The 23,053-nt window shown below is 39.5% G+C and overlaps 1 protein-coding gene across 1 annotated transcript in view; it reads right to left on the reverse strand.

The window, feature by feature from the left end:
• Nucleotides 1-23,053, reverse strand: part of ctnna2 (catenin (cadherin-associated protein), alpha 2) — a 353,855-nt gene that overhangs the window by 110,202 nt on the left and 220,600 nt on the right. Inside the window, exon 8 of the mRNA XM_080518161.1 lies at nucleotides 1,166-1,246. Coding sequence (XP_080374287.1) covers nucleotides 1,166-1,246 — 81 coding nt within the window. The remainder of the gene's footprint in view (nucleotides 1-1,165; nucleotides 1,247-23,053) is intronic.

The following is a 23,053-nucleotide window of genomic DNA, read 5'->3' on the forward strand; positions in this document are numbered from 1 at the left end:
TTTCTGCTTCTGGCACACTCTGGCACTCTGTGTTGAATCTGTGCAAAGCACAATGGAATCTAAAGACTATCAAAGCATTCTGGAGCAAAATGTACTGCCAAGTATCAGACGGCTTGGTTTCATCTGCAGGTCGTGGGCTTGTGACAATGATCCCAAACAAACAGCTCAAGAACACACAGGAAAGTAGAAGCACGGCATGAGATGTCTCTTTACAAGTGTCCTCATCTGAATTCCCAATGATAGAAAGAACTAAAATGTACATTCAGAAAAGCTTCCTAGTAACCTAGCAGGGTAGGTACAATCTGCAGATGGTCAAAGAGTATATTGACCCGTGTAGACATTTGCTTCAGAGATGAAAACTTTTTTTTAATTTATTGCAGTGCTAAACTACAAAGGTTACACAACATTTTTACGAAGTGAGGTTAGGTTCTTTCCTAACCTTTTGTTTAGAAGAAAGTCCGGTTTTTATTGACTGTATTACAGACAGTGATTAATTAAGGTGTGTTTTCAGAAGCATTTTGTAATTTCTTTGTTTTCTGTGAAATAGTATTGTTTTTTTTCCAACATCTACAAATGAGTTGATGTTGTTTGTTACTTATAAGAGTTACAGTCACTGAATTAAAGTTGTGAAGCAAAGAGACAAATCACAGGTCAAATTAAATTAAGTCCTCATATAGTTTCTCACTATATATATAAAAATCCAAGTAGTAATCAAAGCCAGTAATGGCCTTACTAACACATAATCAATGAATTACCGGCTCATTCTTCTGTTGTATTAAACCTATTTTGATCAGTTAGTGCTATACAGTAAGAATCATCCCTCATTGTGAAATGGAATAACCAAACAGTCTCGGTTCCACAAATAAGATCCATCCATACACGCCCAATAGATTATTGTGTGCAGCTGCAAAGAAAGTCACACAGATATATTATTTACTTCTGTTTAAGACTGACTTGCATAAATCTGCGCACTCCAAGATGAAAATACACACTCATGAATTCCTTTTAAATATGCATGTGTTATGCCAGAATGGGTACGATGGATTGCTACACTGTTGTGATAACAATAACACACCTGTAGTTTGTATGAAGAAAGTGATGATATGATTTTTATAGCGTGGAGAGATGAAGATGGTGATGATGTGCCATGAAATCATTGACTCACCTGTCTGCGCAGGTCCCTTGTCTTTTTGGTCATTTTGTCAATGGCTGAGTTCAGCGGGTCTCCTTTCTCTTTCCTGCCAGTCTGTGGAAAGAAAGAAACAAACCATGTTAGCAGAAACACAGCACAAGTTTGTTATGCCGTACATGAAACAGGCAAAATATCTTAACCGAGTATGCTGAGTTCCCTGTACATTTGAAAAGAAGTAGTGATTAAAAAAAAGGACATTAAGCAAAGGGTTATTGTTGAAAATTTAAATAAAAGATATAATTGTGCAACTGAATGCAACAAATACATAATGAAGACAAAATATAATTATAAAATAAGCGATAGCTCAAAAACAATGAGTCTAATAGACGTGACAGTTCAGTTGCAGGCTGAAAAATGCATTTTTATCCTTCATGTTATTGTAAATGTGAGTTGATGCATAAACTTTTACTTTCAATGTCTGGGAGTTACCAACCATACTTACAAAAAATAAATAAATAAATGCAAATGTATTATGTTGTGTGTGGTCTACTAGTGAAGTACCTGTAATCCTGCCATCATAAACATGATTGAGCGAGGAAGCACACTGCGCCTTGGATATTGACTTGATGTGTTTGCGTGACTAAAAATGGCTAACCATGAAGATTTCAGCGAGTTTAATAGAAATATGATCTTGAAAAACTGCAGCTTATGTTGTTTGCTCATAGTCTGTAGTGCTTAGTGTCTATCAAAAGTAGTCCAAAGAACGAAAAGTCATTAACCGGTGATATGGTTACACAAAAATGGAATATGAATGGTTTAGGTAGCTGACATGGTCTCTAAATTATCCAGATATCCATTCAATCGAGGATCTGTTGGCTAGGGTGGACAAACTCATGGGGGCCCCATCTGACAACCACCAAGAGTAACAGAATCTACTGCGAGCATTTTGGTACGAGGTACTTCATTGCACCTTCAGAGTTCCAGTAGAGCCCATGCCTCAACAAACAGAGCTGTTTTGCAAAAGGGGGACCTGCATAACTTTCGTGGATGGTCAAAGCTGATTGGTGTATTTCAACTTATCTCACTGTGCTGATTATGTTGTGACTTAAAAAAAAAAAAAAAAAAAAAAGTTGATTTGGTGTCGATTGCCATCTCTCAAACTGGACTTCATTGTCAAATATGCACAAACAACAAGCAGCTCTTAATTACCTCAGAGACTGTGTAAATGTGCCTGAAATTGTTTGTAATCTTACCTAGCAACTGGCTTTGGCAATTTTCAATTTATTTGTCGCCAATTTCCCTGCATGCTGCACTCTTCCTCAACGCCAACTCCTACCGGTTGTTTTAGGAGAGCGCAGTCTACCGCATGCTTCACCTGATACATGCAGAGGCATCAGCTGCTTCTTTTCACCTTCTGGCAGGGAGTTTCACACAGCGAGCAGCACAGACTCTGCCCCTCTCCAGTTAACCAGCATCACCATGAACTACTAATGTAGGGACCATGAGAAAATCTTTCTCCATCTTTCACAAAAAAAAAAAAAAAGATTCACCAATAGTGCTCACCATAAAGCTTGCCCAAGGAGGTGGATTCATTTTCAGCCATGCCACCTGCATGCTCCATTTACCACTTACACGCTTTTGCTTTTGCTCAGAAACCATAGCAAAGAGAGGGGTGATTTATACTGCTCATGTTATTGGATCCCCACTTCTACAATCTGACTTGGGATGGCATTTTGGCCTTCAGGTTAAAAAGACGGTGTCAGTGCCTTGGAGCAAACCATTTCTGCTCCAAGGGACACATACTATACGATACTATGACCTCTCTTGAGCAATGCAGTCTTACTCTTCTCAGGCAGGTCAAATAGGAACACATTTTTTACAAGGCACATTTTGAACAGATTTCTTTGCATACTAGTGTAAATTACTTTTACTACTTTAATGAACACGAAAAGCATATGAAAAAAAAAAGGTTTCTGAAATAGCAGTACTGTGACTTGTGACTTGATTACTCAGAAGACTCATATTCTCTTCACTGTCTCAAGAAAGGTCACTGCAACATTGATACATTAGCAGGATGTTCAGCATGGAATAATTATAAACCGAAATGGGAAACCAACAAAATGGGTACCGATTGTGAATAATGTTTTATATTACTTGATATCTGGCTGTGTACTAACACACACTTGATCACATGTAAAGTCACCAGCATGCCAACACAAGTCACACAGGGAAAACAAATAGAGGCACCCAACCGCACCTATGGCCACAACAGAGACACCAAATAACCTAAAATACATGTGTTTGTCTTGTAAGTCCTCTTCGGAATGATGGAGACACTGAGTCGATCTCAAGGCTAACGCAGAGATAGACATACATTAAACACCAACATTCTAACACCTTCAGGTCATGTAAAGTCGCTAATTAAGCTAACAAGCAGGCCTTTTGATGGTAAGAGGAAATTAAAATAGCCAAAGAAAGCCAATACATAGACAAGAAAGACACAGACTTCACGGAGAAAGGCCACAAGCCCAGAATCCAATACATAAATGCCAAGGAGTACTTCTCTATAGATAATGTTTTAATATCAAGTTTTAAGAATCTGAGTTAATGACTGACTGCAAATGTGTTATACTCTGCTCAAACTAAGGTTAATACAAAACACAAATCAAAATCTTATCACGGCTGCGGCTTCTCATATAAAATATATTGATTTTTTTGGGCGTCAAAGGAAATCTTTCATTGTTAAAATGATAACAGACTGAGCAGTTGTGTGTCTTTAAGACGAGACTTTGAAAAATTAAGATTATTGCCACAAAAAAATGTACTGAGAATACTTGTGCTACTGAAGCCTCTGACAAAAATAGTTAACTGGTTAGAGTAATAAAGAACATGGTGGGAAGGCAAACCCTTTCAAATGAATAGTACCAAGAATAATTCATTAAGCGGGAGGGAAAGGTTTTACAATTAAAGATGATTTAATGATAAGTAATAATAATGCATTGGTTTTATATAGCACTTTTCTTGGCACTCAAAGACATTTAACATTGCATTATTCATTCATGCTATACTTGATGGTGGTAAACTACGTACATAGCCACAGCTGCACTGGGGCAGACTGACAGAAGCGAGGCTGCCATTTTGTGCCATCGGCCCCTCTGACCACCACCGCCCATTCACTCTCACACTACATGCACACGGGCAGTTTTTACAATTACTGGTATTTATTTACCCAGAGATGCAGTTGTAGTCTGTTGTTGCTCTATGCATTTGTTTATTTGCACCGCCTGCTCTAGTGACGACTTAGTTCAGGTAACACAAACGAGTCTAGTCCGAAACCTGAATGCATCGTTAGAGTGGCTTGGCCTGTGATTGGCTGAGAGTGGAGAAGGGGGGGCGGGTTGTGCAGTGCCTGCATGCACACTGTCTGTGTGTCACAGCTTGGAGGAGAATGGAGGTGCCGGTAGGTTCTGTTTAATAATAAAGCGGCTTCGCAGACAAGGAACTCGTCTTGTGGGACACTATAATAGTAACGCACAGTGACTTGGAAAAGTAACTTTAATCTGATAACTGGTTTGGAAATAGTAACATGTTTAGATTATTCGTTGCTGAAAAAAGTGGTCGTATGAGAATAATGCGTTACTGGCATCACTGCAACTAAGCCATACCGCCACAAGTGGTGCCCAGTTTGAACAACTTTGGATTATTGCTACAGAAAACCTGCCAATGGCTTCCATTTGTGTGAGTTAACGATGTATGTTGGTTAATACATGTGTAAGATTGATGCTCTTAAGCACATTCAAAATTTTGTATCATATGACATTAACAGTACACTTCCCTTTAATATAATGGTCAATACCAGGTTTCAGATCTAAGAAGAAAATCAAACTGTGTGGAGTTTGCATGTTCTCCATGTGCAAGTGTGGGCTTTCCACATGTGCTCTGGTTTTTTCACACAGTCCAAAATCATGTGTTTGAGATTGAATGGTGGCTCTAAGTTACTAACGTGTATTTGTAATGTGATTGAATGTAATGTGACCTGCCCATGGCGTATCCTGCCCCGCACTTGAGTGAATAGAATGGTGGTTATTCTGTCCAATTTGATTTGCTAAAACAAACACAAAAGAAAGATTAAAAAAAAGAACATGAAAATTAAAAGTATGTGTTGTACAATCTAGTGCAATGTGTAATAAAAGTATGATTACATCTATTTTTTTCTGTGGTAAAAATGGAAGGCGGTATGATCAACAGATTTTAAGACACTGTCATCTTCTGTCTCAAAAATACCAGCATGCAGATATATTTGTGTCGTTGCCAAGCAACCATCTGATGATCTTGGCTGGTGTAGCGTGAAGGCGAGCAATCAAATTGCTTTATCAGCCTTTGCAGAAAGGCGCATACCTGGTACCACAAATTCATGATCATCCACGTCTGGCTTAAATTAAGATTTCTTGAGATGCACTGATCACTCCAGAACAATGGGGCTTAAGTAAAAGGGCTATTTAGTCGTTATCCTGTTTAATGAGACTTCAAATGCGGATGCTTATCTCAGTGTTGGTGGACTATTGTCCTGCCCTTTTGATAATTGAGTGGAACAGAATGCCTCACATTATGTGTCTCGGGGAACGAAATGAGCCCACATCCAACACACACTTCCTGATAAACTCAAGCCCAGGTTAACACAGGTCATCACTTTCAATGCCCATGGTCACTATCCGCTTGTAAAAGTAATATTTCCACATTAGCTGTGAATATGTCTCCCATCACAAAGAGACAGCGGGGGAACAAGAGGACCCGCCATGGTGAACTCGTGCCCCTGACGTGATTACACTGTCGACCCAGGTTTTTTTTCTTTTCTTTTGCCTCTTAATGAAAATGAGCACTAGCTGCTTCTTCAGAGTGGTGATGATCCATGCATGTGTTTGTCCCGTCTTACAACAGATGCTAACTTGAGGACAAACAAACCGTTTGACCCAATATGTATTTGTCACAATTTCGATTCTAACGGTGCAGCTACATGCTGCAGGAAAATCCATGTGTGCAAGGTCACTCATGTGAAAGTACTGAAAAGTGCCTATAGCCATAATAATAAAAAAAAAAAAATCCCTTTTCAGTCTAACGTATTGCTGGCCTGCCCTTGGTCAAGGCTCATATAGCATGAGCTTTCACTCACATGGATGTTGAACATTAGGAATGAATCATTTGTCTCCTAAGCCATACCAAAGTTAGTCACCCTCCTCTTCTAACAGCAATCATACAGCCAAGTCATTTCCTGTGGAGCAATGCACCACATTTACAAAGAGGAAAACACTCCTCTTTTGAGCAGTCATGTTTGATGGTTCAGTATAAATAGGAAAGGAAAACCAACCTGAACCCGACCTTGCTACTGTACTGTGTGCATGCAGTTTTATTATATTCACTAATGTCATTCTGAGATATACAGAAAACATTGTGTTGTTTGCTGACACACGGGGAGGAGAGGAAATGAAGGCAGCATTCAGTTGCTTTCCATTATGTGCCACACACACATACGAGCACTCAGTGATGGTCACGCACACACATAAGCTCTTCCACACCAAAGCAGAGGACATGACAAACATTAGTTATTATGTAGCTTAAAGAGCCTAATGTGTCATTGGGGCTCCAGAGGGACGCGCTGGCTTATAGATGCTTGATGCTTGTATGAAAATAGTTTTAAATGGAATACTTCTCATGGAAATGAAACCATCTTCCTGTGATAATGCAAACTTTGAATCCTCAACTGTACCCAGACAGTATGCAAATAATATAAATAATTGTAATGTTTACAAGCCAAGTAAACAGACTGATAACCACAATTTTACAGTTTGTTTTTGGTAGAACTTTGATCAGAAAACCACGTTTCATTTTTTCTCAATTCTTCTTCAATCTGAATTAAGACGATAATAAGTGGGATCAGACTTAAGTCTTCATCAGACTGAGACTTCAAGCATTTATTAAACGTTCATCATCTGTTACACTTTGTAACATAACGTTGAGTAAGACATCAAGTCTAACTGCACCGTGTCAGAGATTAACAATACAATAACTCAACAATAGTCTTCAGGTTCTCATAATCTGCACAATGTTAGCAGTCTTTAAAAATGATAAGCGCCTGCACTCTACAAAATGGACTTCATAAACCTGAGTAGTGTGGAGTTTGTTGTAGTGACATCCACTACAACAAACTCCAAGAGGTAAGAATAAATTGAACCTTTAAGCCATCAACCTACGGTACAGATACCTTCGGAAACTAAATAGGAAAACATTATTGAGTCACCATGAATGATTTGATGTGGAAACACAGACAATGTGGGCATGGCCCAATATTTTACCATCTCAGCAATCTATGCTTCAACGAGGTAGAGAGATACATTTGCAGCCATCTGCAGACTTGCCTCACTTTCCATGGAAGGACAACAGATTTGATCAGAGAGATGACCGAAACAGCCAGCTCATAGACCCCTTTCAAGTTATCCCTCCCGTGACGCAAGGAGATATGTTTATAAGCCGAGCATTGTTCTCGTCATATTCATGTGAATGGACAAAGCTGAGGTAAGAAGATGAATAATGTGGATGAGGTCCTGGATTTACCATCATGGGAATGTGCACACCATCATGAGGCTGATGCCTGCGTCAACTTCTCTGTTCGTTTGTGCAATTGTATATGATCAGACAGCTGAATGAATAGAAACAATCAAGTAAAGCAATGCAGAACCACATTCAACTGAAGTATTTGGGCATTAACCTAAATGGCATGGCGGCTTTTGCTGCTTGCAGGGCCAGCAACCGCCGGGCCATTTTGACATAATTTAAGCAGCGAAGTTGTAATCTGTAATCCCGTTCCAGTCTGAGCAGAAGTAATGTAGTTTATTACAACAATGACCTCACAAGATATACCTCAATTTATATTTCTATAAAGAAAAGGCTTCAGGAGGTTAGTTGAATATTTTTGTACTGAACAGACTGCAACATTTTGACAGCATTCCAAATCAACATACATCTTTTCTTTAAGGCTCCTACTGACAACTGGGCATTAGTGATGAGCGTTTACCTTTGAAGAGCATCCATTTGATTTCATCTTGAATTTCGTGGATTGATGCAGGACACTTCTCACAGTGACACTTACACAAAAAGACAATCAAACCTAAAAATCTGCCTTCGTAATGCTGTAGTTATATTTCAGGCTTGACATGTCAAAGCTCCATCAGCATAGGTGGAAATATGCATTGCTCATGTTAAGGCTTTTCTGCAAAACATAAAACATCCAATTAAAACCACTATGCATGAATCCCCCATCATGAACTTTCAATCCAAGGCGTTCCAAGAGGATGAATCATAGGTTAGTGAATGTGTCAGGCTCACATTCAGTTCGGCTTGTTCTGAACCGTGGAGGTTGATGCTCGTGTGTGTATGTGTGTATGCATGTGAGCATGTAACACAAGCTCAGTCACATTATTGCGTTTATGTGCGTTCATCATGTTTCTCCATTCCCAACCAGGTTTATCCCTGGATGTGTTTGCGCTGTCCAATTCACAGACGTTACAAGCTTTACAGCACATCTGCCTGTTCATTCAATTGTCTCCCGTACAGCAACATCCATTGCTTAGTTTGTGACTGCCATGTGAAATGTACATGGTTGATTTCTTGGTGAGAGTAATTCCCCACGGTGCTCTGCAGACTATGTTCCCAATTGCCCTCCCCCGATCCATTATATTCCACCCCCTGGTGTGCAATCATTCTCCATTGGTAAGAGTAAGACCGGCGGTGGAGGGCAAGGATCTGAGAATAAGCATCAAGTGTGTGGGGGAAAGAAGTGGGAACGGGGTTATTCCTGCCCACTCAGGAGACGGCTGGTGGCAGGCGGACACCCGGGTAGCGACAGAGGGCTCTGAGCGATCTCTCATGCCCCCCCTCAACTAAGCGTGTAATTTAGTAGTTCACTACAGTTCAAACTGTTCAGCAGCAACTGTGACCTTTGATCTTTAATGATGGACAATGACAAACTGTTGTATCTGTACAAGATGGAATGGGGGCAGATCAATGTGGCATTTGGTTGTTGTTTATCACTGATTCCAGTTCTTCTAAAATGTTAAATAATAGCGGACATTCCACTTTGAAGCAATGCTATAACTACATTGACTACAAAGGTGCATGCAACATTGTTCAGCTAAATCTCTAAAATAAATTGTATCTGTGAATTGTGACTCTGATGTTTTCATTCAAATTATGTTCCGGAACTTTTTATGCATAGATGTTGAAATATTTAAATTTGGGTGACAGATGAACTCAGTTGAAAATAAAAGATACACATATTTCCAAAAGAAAACAAAGCTGAGAGCCTTGACAAAACATGTTCTCCTTTTATTTTCATGGTGACATCTCTGCTCCTTGCGTAAACGGAGTGAAGAATGAATCTAGTAATTCATAGTCAATAACATGGCAAATCAAAGGAATAGGCAGATGAATCAGAGGGAAGAAAATAGGTGGGAGCATCAGACATTGTGTCTCATTGTCTCCCAAGATCAATGTGTTAAATGATATCAATTCCGGCTCCTTGTCAATTCAATTAGGCAGGAACGAGAGGTACAATTACTGTCCAATGTGGTTACACTGTCTGCAGCAGGCTTAAAGGGGAAGGCATGCTGATAACAACAGGGTGAGAGAGTGTTTGTGTATGAGCAAGCCGGGGGTGGGGGGGATAATAGTGGTAACATGTTGGTCGGGTTACCAGCAGATAATGGGGTAGCGAGATCCTCATTAAGATAAGTTGGGCTCCCTTCGCTGGAGTGCCACAGATGGGCCAATTTGACTTGTTCTCATTAAGTGCAACTTAAAGAGGTGCAGCGGTGGCTATCAGCTAGTTTGATTACAGGACACTGAAAAAAAGAAAATGCATCATGGATGCCTCCGGTGAGAAAAGATACTTCCAGATGAGCAGTTCCGATTAGAATTTCTTTTCTCTCATTTTAAATGAAATGGCAGGGCAACGTAGTACAGAAATAGATGTCATATCATAATCTCATTATAGCCATTCTAAATTCCAGTGAAACAAATAGATGTACCGAGCAGGCACGATGCACTGTCAGAGCAAATAAGTAAAGAAATCTCATTCAAATCAAAGCATATGTATATTTTTATTAGCCTGTGCACACATCTAAATAAGACATTTAGATGGATATTGTTCTGATAGGGTCAAAGGTATGAATGAATTAAGCCTGAATTAGAAGAAAAGGTCTCCATGGCGCTTCCATTCATTCGCTAACTACACATACTTGTGTGCAGGGTCATGCAAAGGAAAGAGCGTATCCCAGTCACTCGTCTATTACAGGTTTAACTCATACTGACAGACAGCCATTTAGAACCACATTCCACACTCACAATTTAAAGTCAACAATTCACCTGCATGGCTTTAGAAAACAAAACAAAACAAACAAAAAAAAAAATAAAGAAAGATAAGGTGGTGGGAAGGATTAGGTTTCGTATCAAAGCACTCTGTCTCATTCAGTCTGCTCGCCCAAAAGGCAGAGTAAACTATCTGAACTGTCTATAATGTTGCATTTTAAACACCCATGTGGAAAAACAGTGGAATACTTATGTTTGTGTTGCCTAGGAGAACGGCTGTTACAAAAAACAATCGAAAACACCACCATACTGTATATCACTAACACTTTTGTGGTTCAATTGTGTTGGGTATTTTATTTTCATTTATTTTTTTACTTTGAAATATAAGTCAAAAATACAGATCCAAAAAAGTAATTAAAGCCTTTATACTAAATGTTGAAGTGAATGAAAATATACATTGATTATTGATGAAATTATAAAAACAAATAAATAAAGGTTTCTGATATATTCTCCAAGTAATACCTCCAGGTAGTTATTTTATAAAGTGTAATTTAAATGAATCATTCACAAAAGCTAAATATGAAAAAGTAAATGAGTTAGTGTAAGTTGCAGATTGGGATTGGTGACCATACGTAAAGATCTGAAGCATTGCTTTTCCTTCGTGCTAAACAGGATATTACATGGTTTAGCGGATGCCGTGCTTGTCTTTTGTATTTTCTTACTACAGTTTACAGGTAAATAGTGCAGAATTGCACATAATGGACCATCTTCAAAGCACAGCATAATCATAATAATGAATATTACTATTATTAGTAGTAGTAGTAGTAGTCATGGAGCCTAATGAGACTTGATATCACTTTTGAAGACCTGAAGTAATAACTTCCATGCCTTGAATCTAGAGTGAATACCAATTATAGCATTATTTTCTGAGTATGATTAATATTATTATAGTCCTGTGAAGACCACTGAATAATTTGTTTCATTTAAAAAAAAAAAAAAAATGAAGCTCAAATGTTATTCATCCAGATAGGCCTTTCATTTTTTTTAATTAAATGTAATTATTCTTATTATTAGTAAGGTTTTTTTTTAATGTGATGAAATTATTTTGACTTCCCAGTTGTTTCAGAAATGTACACATCATTTCATTATGTTGCTCATAAAATGAGGGAGTAATTTTACCCGGTGTCGTCACAAATGCGCTGGCTGTATTTGATACATCTTACGTGGCTGCTGGTGACATGGTGAATGCTCAAAGCCAAATAAATGCTTGTTAGATTAACCGCTGACTCTAAACTGCCTGTGGGTGTGAGGCTGATTGTGTGTCTCTGTGTATTAGCCCTGTAATGGACAATGGAGCTGTTCTGTGTTCATCCTACATTGCCAGACATTACCTGGGATTGACTCCAGCTCCCTACAAACTTAAAAGAAGCGTGTCCAGAAGATGGATGGATGGCTGGCAGCTTAATCAATAAATAATGAATATATAAAAGGTAAGTCAAGTCCTTATTTAGTTGACAAGTTGTCAGTGATCCTGTACTCGACCATCTAATGTACATAAATTAATATTTAAATGTCAGGCAACTTCATGATTTATTAGGATGCCATTAAAAGACACTTTCTTAAATTAGAAGAATTTCGTTGCAGGAGGATAAAGGAGTCTGCAAACGTCATGAGTGGAGCCTTAGGACAGTCACTGGCCAATCAACCTCCCACGAGTTGCACATACGCAAGCTTCGTGTCTTCTTTGCTCTCACATGGTTAGCCATGGTATCTATAACAGTGCTGCTTGAGCCTGGCAGTCTCTTGTCAGTAAGAGTTAATGTAGCCTCGAACAGCGCTGCCTGAGGAAGAGCCGGAGAGCCTTCTGGCACAAGCCCTCTTATGTTTAATGGCTGATGCCGTTTGCTTACTCCTCTCATTACACTGGCTCATGTTACCACTGTGAGCCTGTCACTGGCTATTAGCATCTGTGGTCAAGCAGGCTGTGGATGAGAGAAAGCATCTGGCTTACCATCAAGCACATCACAAGTATGACATGAGCAGTTTCTTTGGGACAGTGTAAATACAGAATGAAGGAGAATGAAGGATTAACACCCTTTCCTGAATAGATGTAGGGGTAATAGTGCAGGGTTTGAGTGTGTCAGTGCATCGTTCATATATACTGTATAAATACTCTGACAGAGTGACCATCGGGTTCTTGATCGCCTCCTTGACCAAGGCCCTTCTTCCCCGATCGCTCAGTTTGGATGGCCGGCCAGCGTTAGGAAAAGTCCTAGGGATTCCAAACTTCTTCCGCTTACAGATGATGGAGGCCACTGCGCTCATTGAGACCTTCAAAGCAGCAGAAATTTTTCTGCAACCTTCCCCAGATTTGTGCCTTGAGACAATCCTGTCTCAGGGGTCTACATGTGGACCCCAATTAAGCTGCAGAAGCATCTCAAGGATGATCAGGGGAAACATGATGTACCTGAGCTTCATGGCAAAGGCTTTGAATACTAATGTACATGTGAGTTCTTATTTTTTTTATTTTTAACTTAAAAAATAAAAAAAATCATGTTGTCATTATTGGGTGTTGTGTGTAGAATTTTTTTTTGGGGAAAAAATGTGTTTAAACCATTACAGAACAAGGTTGCAAAGAAGTGAAGTGCCGGGTGTGCGGCCGGGTTTTGGGAAAATTGACTGTCGAAAGGACGGTTGGAGGCTCGCTGCCTGAAACAGTGGACTGAAATGGGGCTGCCACTACTTAAACTGCCTTTAGCAGTCAAAACACTACCTGTGTTTGGTCTGTTCCAAATATTGGAATGTTGGAAGGAATGTACTTCACATAACATCTGTGAAAATAAAATTAGTGTGTGTATTGGCCTCAGTACTCGGTATCAATGAGTAATCAAATGCAAGTACATGAGTACATATATATATATATATATATAGTTCAAGTTTAAAGTCACAAGTCAATATTGGAATTTCAAATTGGTTATGTTCCAGGACACAATCTATTCATTAACACAGGTCACTGAGAAAACTAAGAAAAGACCACTGAATACAATGTCTCTAAATGTATCCAAACACTGAAACAACAAATCAAATCAAATGTCTAATACATTCCAGAAGTTTCATAACATAATGTGGTATGTATAAATTGATGGCTCCTATAGCGAGATAGATGCAAAGAGGAATAAATTATATCCATCTAGTTTCATTTGTGTCTCTTAACTAAACTCTTTAATTTCAGAATTACCACACTTATTAAAAAATATGTGTTGGAATGTTACAATGAAAAGACCCAAAGATATGTTACAGCTTCTGTTTTGATGAAAGGTTTTTAATGGGTTAACCTGCATTAACCCGGACTGTGGTTTAGAATTTGGAGATGGAGGGTAGTTCTCAAAAATGTTGACCTCGCATGCCCTTTTTCCACACAGAGGGAGGCTACAGACACCATTAAGACTTTATTATCCATTTCCTTTTCATCAGATTCAGTACAGTGGCACTGTGAAGCTGTAAACTATCACCCTCCATTTTTCTGTTTTTACGGTAGAGGGAAGATATCTTGAAACAGCCTGGAAAATTGAGGTATGTCAGTGACTGAGCAGGCACAGAGACAAACCTAAGGAGGTAGGAGTGAAATCAAAAATTTGTACAGGGTTCTGCAGTCTATAAAATACTTTAATGGAATCGCTGCAAGATGTACCCAACATGTGAATACACTGAATTTCTGTGTAGTATACAAAATGTCTACTAGAAAAGATGCCTATCTGAATGTTATATCATGCAAAGCATCATAAATGTGCTTCAGAAACATATATTTTTTGTTTATTGACCACTTTATAGTATGTGACATCTTTTAGAAAGACAAAAAAAACTGAAACTGGTACAGAAGTGCGAGGGTTCAATATTAAGAGAGTTAGGCTGCATGCCAGGGTTTTAGGTGCATAGTTTCAGGAGAATAAGGGAGAGAGGGGAAATGTCTGGTTATCAGACAGAGAGAGAGAGAGAGAGAGAAAGAGAGAGAAAGAGAGAGGGAGGGAGGGAGGGAGGATAAAACAGTCTGGTCCTGCAGCAGCAGTGTGGGGAGCTCGAGCAATGCTGCCTGCAGCCTCCCTGAACTGAATAGCAAGTAGCTTGCGAGGGAGGGACTGAAGGAAGGGCAGCAGGAGAGAAGAGAAGCGAGGGAGGGAAAGGCTGAGAATAGGTTAGAGAGGGTGAGAAAATAAGAGAGTGACGTGATATCTGTGAGAGCAGAGCTGTGGTAAAAAGAAGAAAAAAGTGAGTCAATAGGGTGAGAAGAAGGTTTGAGTATCATTGATGTACTTTTGTTTCACTGCAGAGCTGAAAAACTCAAATATTCACACGCACGCACGCACGCACGCACGCACGCACGCACGCACGCACGCACGCACGCACGCACGCACGCACGCACACACACACACACACACACACACACACACACACACACACACACACACACACACACACACACACACACACACACACACACACAGTGGGACATGCACACAAGAACATGACGTGGATGTCAGCGTGCAGAACTGCCTTTGAAATAGCAGAAGCTTCAGTCGAGTCAAATGTTACTGGTAAACCTCAAATGGTGCTTCTGTGGGTCAATCCAATTTGAAGACCCGTTCCGAATACCAGAAGACATAATCCCATTTCATCACCATCATCGTCAACGACGTCTCTGTCCTATATTGCGTCACTCCATTCTCTATCGGTAGTGCATCACACTAACCGATGACATGTTTAGGGGCACCAAGCAGAAAGCACTGCATAGTACATGGTTCAAGGTGATGCACATCTGAACTTTCTCAAATATACATCTTCTCCCTGTGCAGTATATAGGCACAACACTTTAACCAATTGAAAAAAAAATAAAAAAAATCCTGTCATTATTTGCTATAAACAACCATATCATCCAAAAGTACGTGAACATGTGTGCTATGAACACGTGTGCCAATCATACACACAAAACAAAAGCACAGCGAAGCTTCAAAAAACTCTTGGTCTGCTATATTTCTACTGAAACAGATACAGCTGAATCCATGATATTTGCAGCCAGTCCACATGTATCTGGATGAATCGTCTGCATCAATTACATAATTATTAGTTATGCTATCATTTAAAACATGCAAGGTCAGCATCACCAGATATCCTTAATAAATAGAAATAAAAACAATAGAAAATGCATATTTGTCGATGATACATAAAAATATATATATATATAAAATATTGTTCACATTGGGCTATGGTTGTCATTAGAACAGACTTAAGTCAGACAGTTATTCTACTTATTAAACATCTATGTATAGATAAGTATAGACATAAGAAACTAAAGAAAATAGGATCAATCTCATTATTTATGAACAGTATGGTGCAACATTGGGTTGCATGCTCTCCCAGTTGCTGTAAGGTTTTTGGTTTTTTTCCAGCCTTCACACACGACCCAAAGGCATGCTTTTTCGAGTAATGATAACTATACATTTGGTCGTAGATGTTGATTGCCTGTGAGTCCTGGCGACAGATGCAGGGTGTAACCACCCGTCGTCCAGTGTTAGCTGGATCAACTGCTGCCCGTGACTCTCGAATGAAGAGAGTAGCAATAGAAGTTGGTTAAGAGGTAAACAGTTTCACTTTAGCTAATATATAATGAATGGCAGCCTCAGTTGTTAGAAACTGCAGTGTCAGTCATATTTTAATCAATATGAGCCAAGGCTGCCACAGATCGCATTGGAGACATAAAAAAAGAAAAGCAAAAGAAAAAACTGCAACAATTTATTTCAGCAAAAAAAAAAAAGTTAATGATAGAAGTGGTCAGAGATGGAGCAATAAGAGAGGAGACTGTTGTGCCTGGACAGTATACCCTTCACAAATATTCCAGACCTGCTTGCCTGATGGTCTTTTTCCATTCACTGTCGACAACTGTCAAACCCACCACTCTCCGTGCCCTTTTAACTATCCTGTGTAGACCACAGGATTACAAGCCAGAAAAAGAGCTTCAGAAACTTGAAATGGCTGACGAAAAAAATGGGGGGTTTTTGTGGACACAGATGCATCTTTGGTGCCATTCCATCTTTCATCAGCTGCTGCCTTTCACCAATGACAGGTAACAGAGAGGTAAGGAGGGTGGGCGGGCAGGCTGGGGTGGTGCGGCAGTGCAGGCACACAGAAAAGAACCCATTCAGATGAAAAAAAATAAAGAAATTAATAAATAACGCACATGTTCTCCAGGGCTATCAGCTCTCCTGATAGCAATGTAACAGTGGCGCGCAGCCACAGTTGTGAAAAATGATATGGATGTGTTTGTAAAGCAGGATAATGATGACTCAAGCTGCTCTTCTGGGTGGGTTGCAGCATTAATCAGGGATTAAGAGTCGGAGGGGTGGAGAAATGTGCAGGGGGGATAGATAGATATATGACAGCAAAAAGAAGCCAGCAGTAGATCAAGTAAAAAAACAAAAACAAAACTTGCTAATGATAGCATGATAACAGTACCAGAACAACTGGTCTGTTGTGGCTGAGCATACCGCAGCATCAGTGACTGTATAAACAAACAGTATACAGTAGTATGGAGCGAGACAACAGGGTGTTCCCATGCTGTAATGATCCAGGGTGCGACAACATCAAAGCCTGCTGGAGCTGGCTAACCTGGTGAAATGATTATGTCTCACACTATCCTTTCATGTGGGCTTTGTCAGTCCAGCCAGGCAGCGACCGAAGCCACTAAGAGTTGTTGCTGGCATTAGCTGCGAGGAATAAGGAACAGCGAAGCTGCAGCATATCTGGACGCGATGTAAGTGCACTGCATGGAAATGGGTAGGGGGGGGGGATAGAACTTGTTGTCATGGTGGGTGTTTTGGGGATTGATGTCTTTTCAAAGGGACATCCATTCTCTTCCTTAAGCTGGCTTTTAAAATGTATTCTTTCAATGGTCCCAGCTGTTTGAGCCACACTAGTATTTTCGGGAAATGGCATGCAGACATCACCCTTGAAAATATTGGCTATCATTTATCACACATTCTTGGAAAGGGAGCAGATTCGAACATGAGGAAAGATGAGTGAAGCTCTCTGCAGCTGATTTATTGAACTGTCACACAACATCTAAATGAGCTCTGATTTGATCACAGACTGATAAATTGATTCTGCAGTGGGAACAAGGATATGTTGCACCACTCATATATATTTGAAAGATCCTAATTTTAAATGTGCTTGGGAACGCCTGGTCTATTACGAGAGAAACAGAGTACAGAAGAAGGAAAAAAAAACAAAAAAACATTTCCGACAGTACATGACTAAGAATTCACGGCAGGACACAGAATAAATGAAACCCCTACTAAACCATTGTTAATTGCATATAATTGGAAGCTCTTTCAAGTGCTATCATAAAAACTGGAAATATCTGTATATATAACCAGGTTGTCAGTGTAGGCTTTAACTTCCAGATAATATATTTCGGGACCTTTATGGCATACAATCTTGAAACAATGGGAGTGCAATAGATTACAAATGATTCTCATAAAGCTCTTATTCATATATCAAGTTAATAATCTCAATGTATCTGATCATGCCTGTTGTAAATAAAATATCACTTAATACCCCAAAAGCATAGGATTTGAGTCTATATAAATACATAAACATACTTTTTGACCATTTGACTCGTGTTCCCTTGGTGGATGGAGTATTTCAATGTATTTTGCTTATTATGATTAAAAAAAAATGGAAAAGTGAAAACTGTCTTGATGTTAGGATCTAGACTCTATATACCAGTCCCACAGAAGTCGTATTTGTGTGTACCTCACATTAAGGTGTAATTTGATAATTTAACTAGAAACTAGACACGTACCCTTGGTAAGATATTGACTTTCTGGGGTTCACTGCTAATGTATTCCTGTCAGGTACATTTCTGTGGTAACTGGCAAAGAGAGATGGTGTTGTACAATGCATCACAGCATGGAGCTGCTTCTGTATATAGGAGCGTAAAAATTGATGTCATTGTTCCCTAAATAAAAGTAAGAGCTTGCAGGTATTATGTAAATGGTGACTCCAAGGTGTCAAATAAATGTACTTTATAACATGAGGGGGGGTTTTGTACAGTTGGGGCTTTTCTCTCTCGATAAAATATAAATAATAAATCAGTTATTTTTATGCAAGTTTTATGACATTTCACCGGCAAGTCTGAAAAGCCTTGGTCATTATAATGCTGCTATGTGCTCTGCCTGGCAATAAGATCGGGTAGTTTGGGAGCAGCATAACAGGAACTTGTGGACATCACAGGAGGGTGAAGTGTGCCCCCGGGCTGGTCAGCCTTATTTTCAAAGTGGTGACAGGGTCAGGTCTCTGCTGTGGGTTATCATCTTAATTATGCATGGCCCATCTGGTCGACCGTGTGCTGGTGCAGGGAGGCAGTTGCGAGAGACTGTAACTGATAGAAGAGCTACATGATGGGTCCTGTTGACACCAAGTCAACCCCAACAAAAGGATGCCAATAGTCAGTGTAGTAGCGGCTTGTCCTCAGGGTTAGATAAGACTAAGTGTAATGCTCCCATGATTCCTCACCACAACAATAAGGAATTGGGCAAATGTTGGGAGTAAAAACATAAAATCTGTTAGTGGTATTTTGAAAAAGGCCAACATGACCACATATAGTCGCTTCAATTTAAAAAGATTCCTCTGAACGGCAGGCTCTTAAGCTTGAAATAATTTTATGAAAGCACCACCCACACTGCCAAAGTTTCGCAGTTTGTCAACAAGTTTATGGCTTTGTAAACAAAGGGTGATTTTGATTCAGCTCCAGATTTCCGGCATTGACATTACTGGGTTGGAGAAAGTAAATCACGCTGAACATTCTGAAGCAGCTACACTGTGCAATTGTGCACACTGTGCGTGCACACACACGCTCTCACACACGCATCCACACGACGGGAGTGGGGAAGCAAGATATTTTCTACTTCTCAGAGGATTTGGCTGAGAGAAAGCTCTCTGCATTTTAATCAAGGGTGCAGTTTGAATCTTGTAGTCTTATGATGTGACAGCCATTGTTTTCTTTTACTTTTATTGATGGTCTTGGGATGTGTCACTGTGTGTGATGACAGTGTGCCTCTGGTCACTTTACGGAAGGGCGACAGATGACATGACCGCGTGTGTCTCATGCCACATGGTGGGGGCAGTGGTCAGCACTCTTCAGTTTGATTTCTGTGTGGAGTTCCAATGTTCTCCTTGTGCAGGTGTGCGTTGCCTCTCGGTAGACTCGGTAAACAGATCCCAAGGTACAGCTTTCTGGAAACGCTCCGTTCCCGTCTGTGTATAAATGGGGGAAGAGTGTTATAACTCCAAGCCTTTATTCTCGTGAGGCTTGGACGTTTTATTGGATGAAAGTCACTGGTAATAGCAACTTCATTGTGTGTCCATACGAACGTCCATGAACTCGGCATTTTTAACGTTTGTAGCGTTGGATAGAAGTGGCATATAAGATGAATGGACTTCTATGAAAACTTAGTAGTATAAAATATCAACACTTTCATTGTTTGATTGTTTCAGGATATTCGACACCATCTGGGATACAAAGGAGTGGCCTGTTTAAAATGCTAAAGGGTGAAAGGAATCCAGCATGGACATCAGCATGGAAAAAGAGAGGAGCTTTAAATGAAAATTTACAAGGTGAATATCCAGCTTTCAAATGTATAATGTCAGCCCTGTGATAGGAGAAAATAGGTCAGGCATTACATCAGATCACTGATGTTTTTGAAGCTTTACTGAATGACTAAGCAGTTAGCACAACGCTTTACAAATTCCTTTTCAATAGCTGTGTAGGTGTTTCACAGGTAAAATAAAAATAGATCGAAATGCTAACATTTACAGTGTGATGTGCAGCAATGGAGGATAAATCAGCCTCATAAAAATACACGGACCAAGCCTATTTGCCAAGATACAAAAATCAAATAAGTCTAATATGAGAAAAAAACAGTTTTCATTTAGATGTGATGATTTTCACGATAGGATTTAAACTACGTGGGTTTTGGGTTCCAGTTTTGAAATATCACTGATGATGAAGTGATTGATGGAGACTCATTGATCCAATTTATCATCGAAATGTTTTCCTGCACACTGAAAAACTAAAACATAATCGGTTGGTTATCAGAACTGAAAGATGATCAGCGTGGATACAGATTGCAAAAAAAAAATAAAACTCCACCACCGGCTGGACTATAAAGTGAGAGAATGTAGATTGTTCATGCAGTCGATGCCACAAGCAAAGCATTGACATCTGTGCAGATAATCAGTTTCAGTAGACTAACTTATCTGCTCTGGATGTTTGTGTTTCGACAAGACACCAGCCTGAAGTCTGCAGGCTGTCGTGACTTAATGTGAGCTTTACTTAGCAGGTACAGACACACTGAACTAGACATAGTGGGGGGGAAAAAAAGAGGAGAACTTGAAAATATGACAAATTTTACACACATGAAACAAAGATAGCTCTGCTAATGAAAGTGACTATGTCATTCAGGGCCTTCACTCTCTACTATCAATAACAATTTGTAGTCTAACATTACCAGACTTTTGACATTTCATGCATTCTTGCTTCTTTGTCCCTCAACTCGGAGCTGTGCCGACTGTGACTCTCTTTGAAGAGGTAAAAAGTCCCGTCGAGACTTTGGATTTAAGATTCTCATCATATGGATATTTCCTTTTGCTACGAACATGATGCAGACACAATTCACTGTCAAACATGACTATATATATATATATATATATATATATATATATATATATATATATATATATATATATATATATATATATATTTATATATATAAAAAGAACTAATCAACTTTAGGACAAACATGCAGTTCATTGCAGTCGACATTGAATTTGCATTTAGAAAGGTCTGGTTTCAAAATAGTCTTCCATGTTTAGTCAGTATGTCTTTGCTTGCTCATGCACACTGCACATTTTCAGTGGGAGAATCCCCAATGAGATGCACCAAAAACAGCAGTGGCATCATTAGCTCCACATGTAAACAAATAACGACTGCCAATAACTCTGACACACTAACCTGCCTGTAATGAAGTTTTCCCACAGCTAAATACATTTCAAAGACTGATTCTCACCGGACTAGAAAACAATCTGCAAGTCATCTGTCGTCTGACTGGCCTGTGAGAGAAACAGTTTTCTTATGCCAGAACGTTCTATCTGCTCAAAGTTAAGAGAGACAAAATGTTTATGGGACATCAAGTGGCTGCCAGATTTAGACTCTGTTTACAATGACAACGTTTCAAGTGACAATGCCTCGTTTGTTTCCGAAAGGTCTAGCAATTTCACGGCAATGTTGTGAAAAAAGACCTCCCTTCACACGTCAACGGCAGACACGTTGCAAATTATGTCGTAAGCATGCTAGGCCACAAGGTGATGCTGCTGGTTGTTTTTGTAGTCAAAACACATATGTGTGTGTAGAGAACAACACGCTATAAAGGCACATTGGAGAGTACCTGACATTCTTATGGACAGATGACACATTATATGCGATTAGGTGTGAGTTTCAACTATAAAACTACCAACAGTTTCACTCGTTGTCGTGTAAATGTGGCCTCAGTTTGGTATATTTCACTATTAGAAAACGCAACTCTATACTCTTAATATATACATGGAAAATCAAGATAGAGATGAATGTCTCCATGATGTGATTACTATAAAGTAAAATGAAGAAGGAAAACATTATATCTAATGCATGTAAGGCATTAGAGTGAAGTACGTTCATTGTCCTTGACCGGGGCATTGCCTTTGAACGAGAGCTAAAGACCCCTGAGGGAATAATACAGAATGGCAACCTTCTTCAGTCGTTATATACATGTGGTCAGGGGAATCCCTGTGAACTGGGAAGACATTTCTTCCTTCAGACTGAATTATAAGAGAGACAGTGGGTTTGGACCTGGCTCAAACACAGATAATCCACAAAAACAATGTATATCTCCGAACAATGTACTGTGATCAACAGTAATAGAAGGTGGTGGTGCATTAGGCTTGGATTTGATCAGCCAGAAGGGCAACTCCACAAGTCTATTACTCTGAAATTACACTGATTTGTTGCAATGGATTTGTTGAAAGATGGCAGCCAAACAGACATTGCTGATTTGAGTAATGTGTTAAGAACTCTTGTGTGGTCCGTCAGGAAAATGTTGATATATGCCTGGGATGGAGACACCTGTCTGAGAGAATTAGCCACTTATCCACTTTAGTCTGACTATTTGTTGATCATTTCACTTTTGTGTGTGGTGTGAATGCAATATGGTGTTGGGAAATCTATTGAAGGATCCATCACTTTTTTGTAGGCATGACAAAAATCACCACCTCACACATATGCACATAAACAAGTGCAAACTCAAATACTCCAGCATGAGATTACAAGGTTTAACCACTGATGTCACCTGACGTCAGGATAATTTCAGCAAGTGCTAAAGAAGTTCCTCTCACTTCTCTCAGTGTGACCCTGGTCATTTCCTTTGTGACTATGACAAATAAAAGTTCATTATTTAGTAAAAAATGACATTATTG

The sequence above is a fragment of the Blennius ocellaris genome, assembly GCF_963422515.1.
Source record: "Blennius ocellaris genome assembly, chromosome: 3".
NCBI lineage: Eukaryota > Metazoa > Chordata > Actinopteri > Blenniiformes > Blenniidae > Blennius > Blennius ocellaris.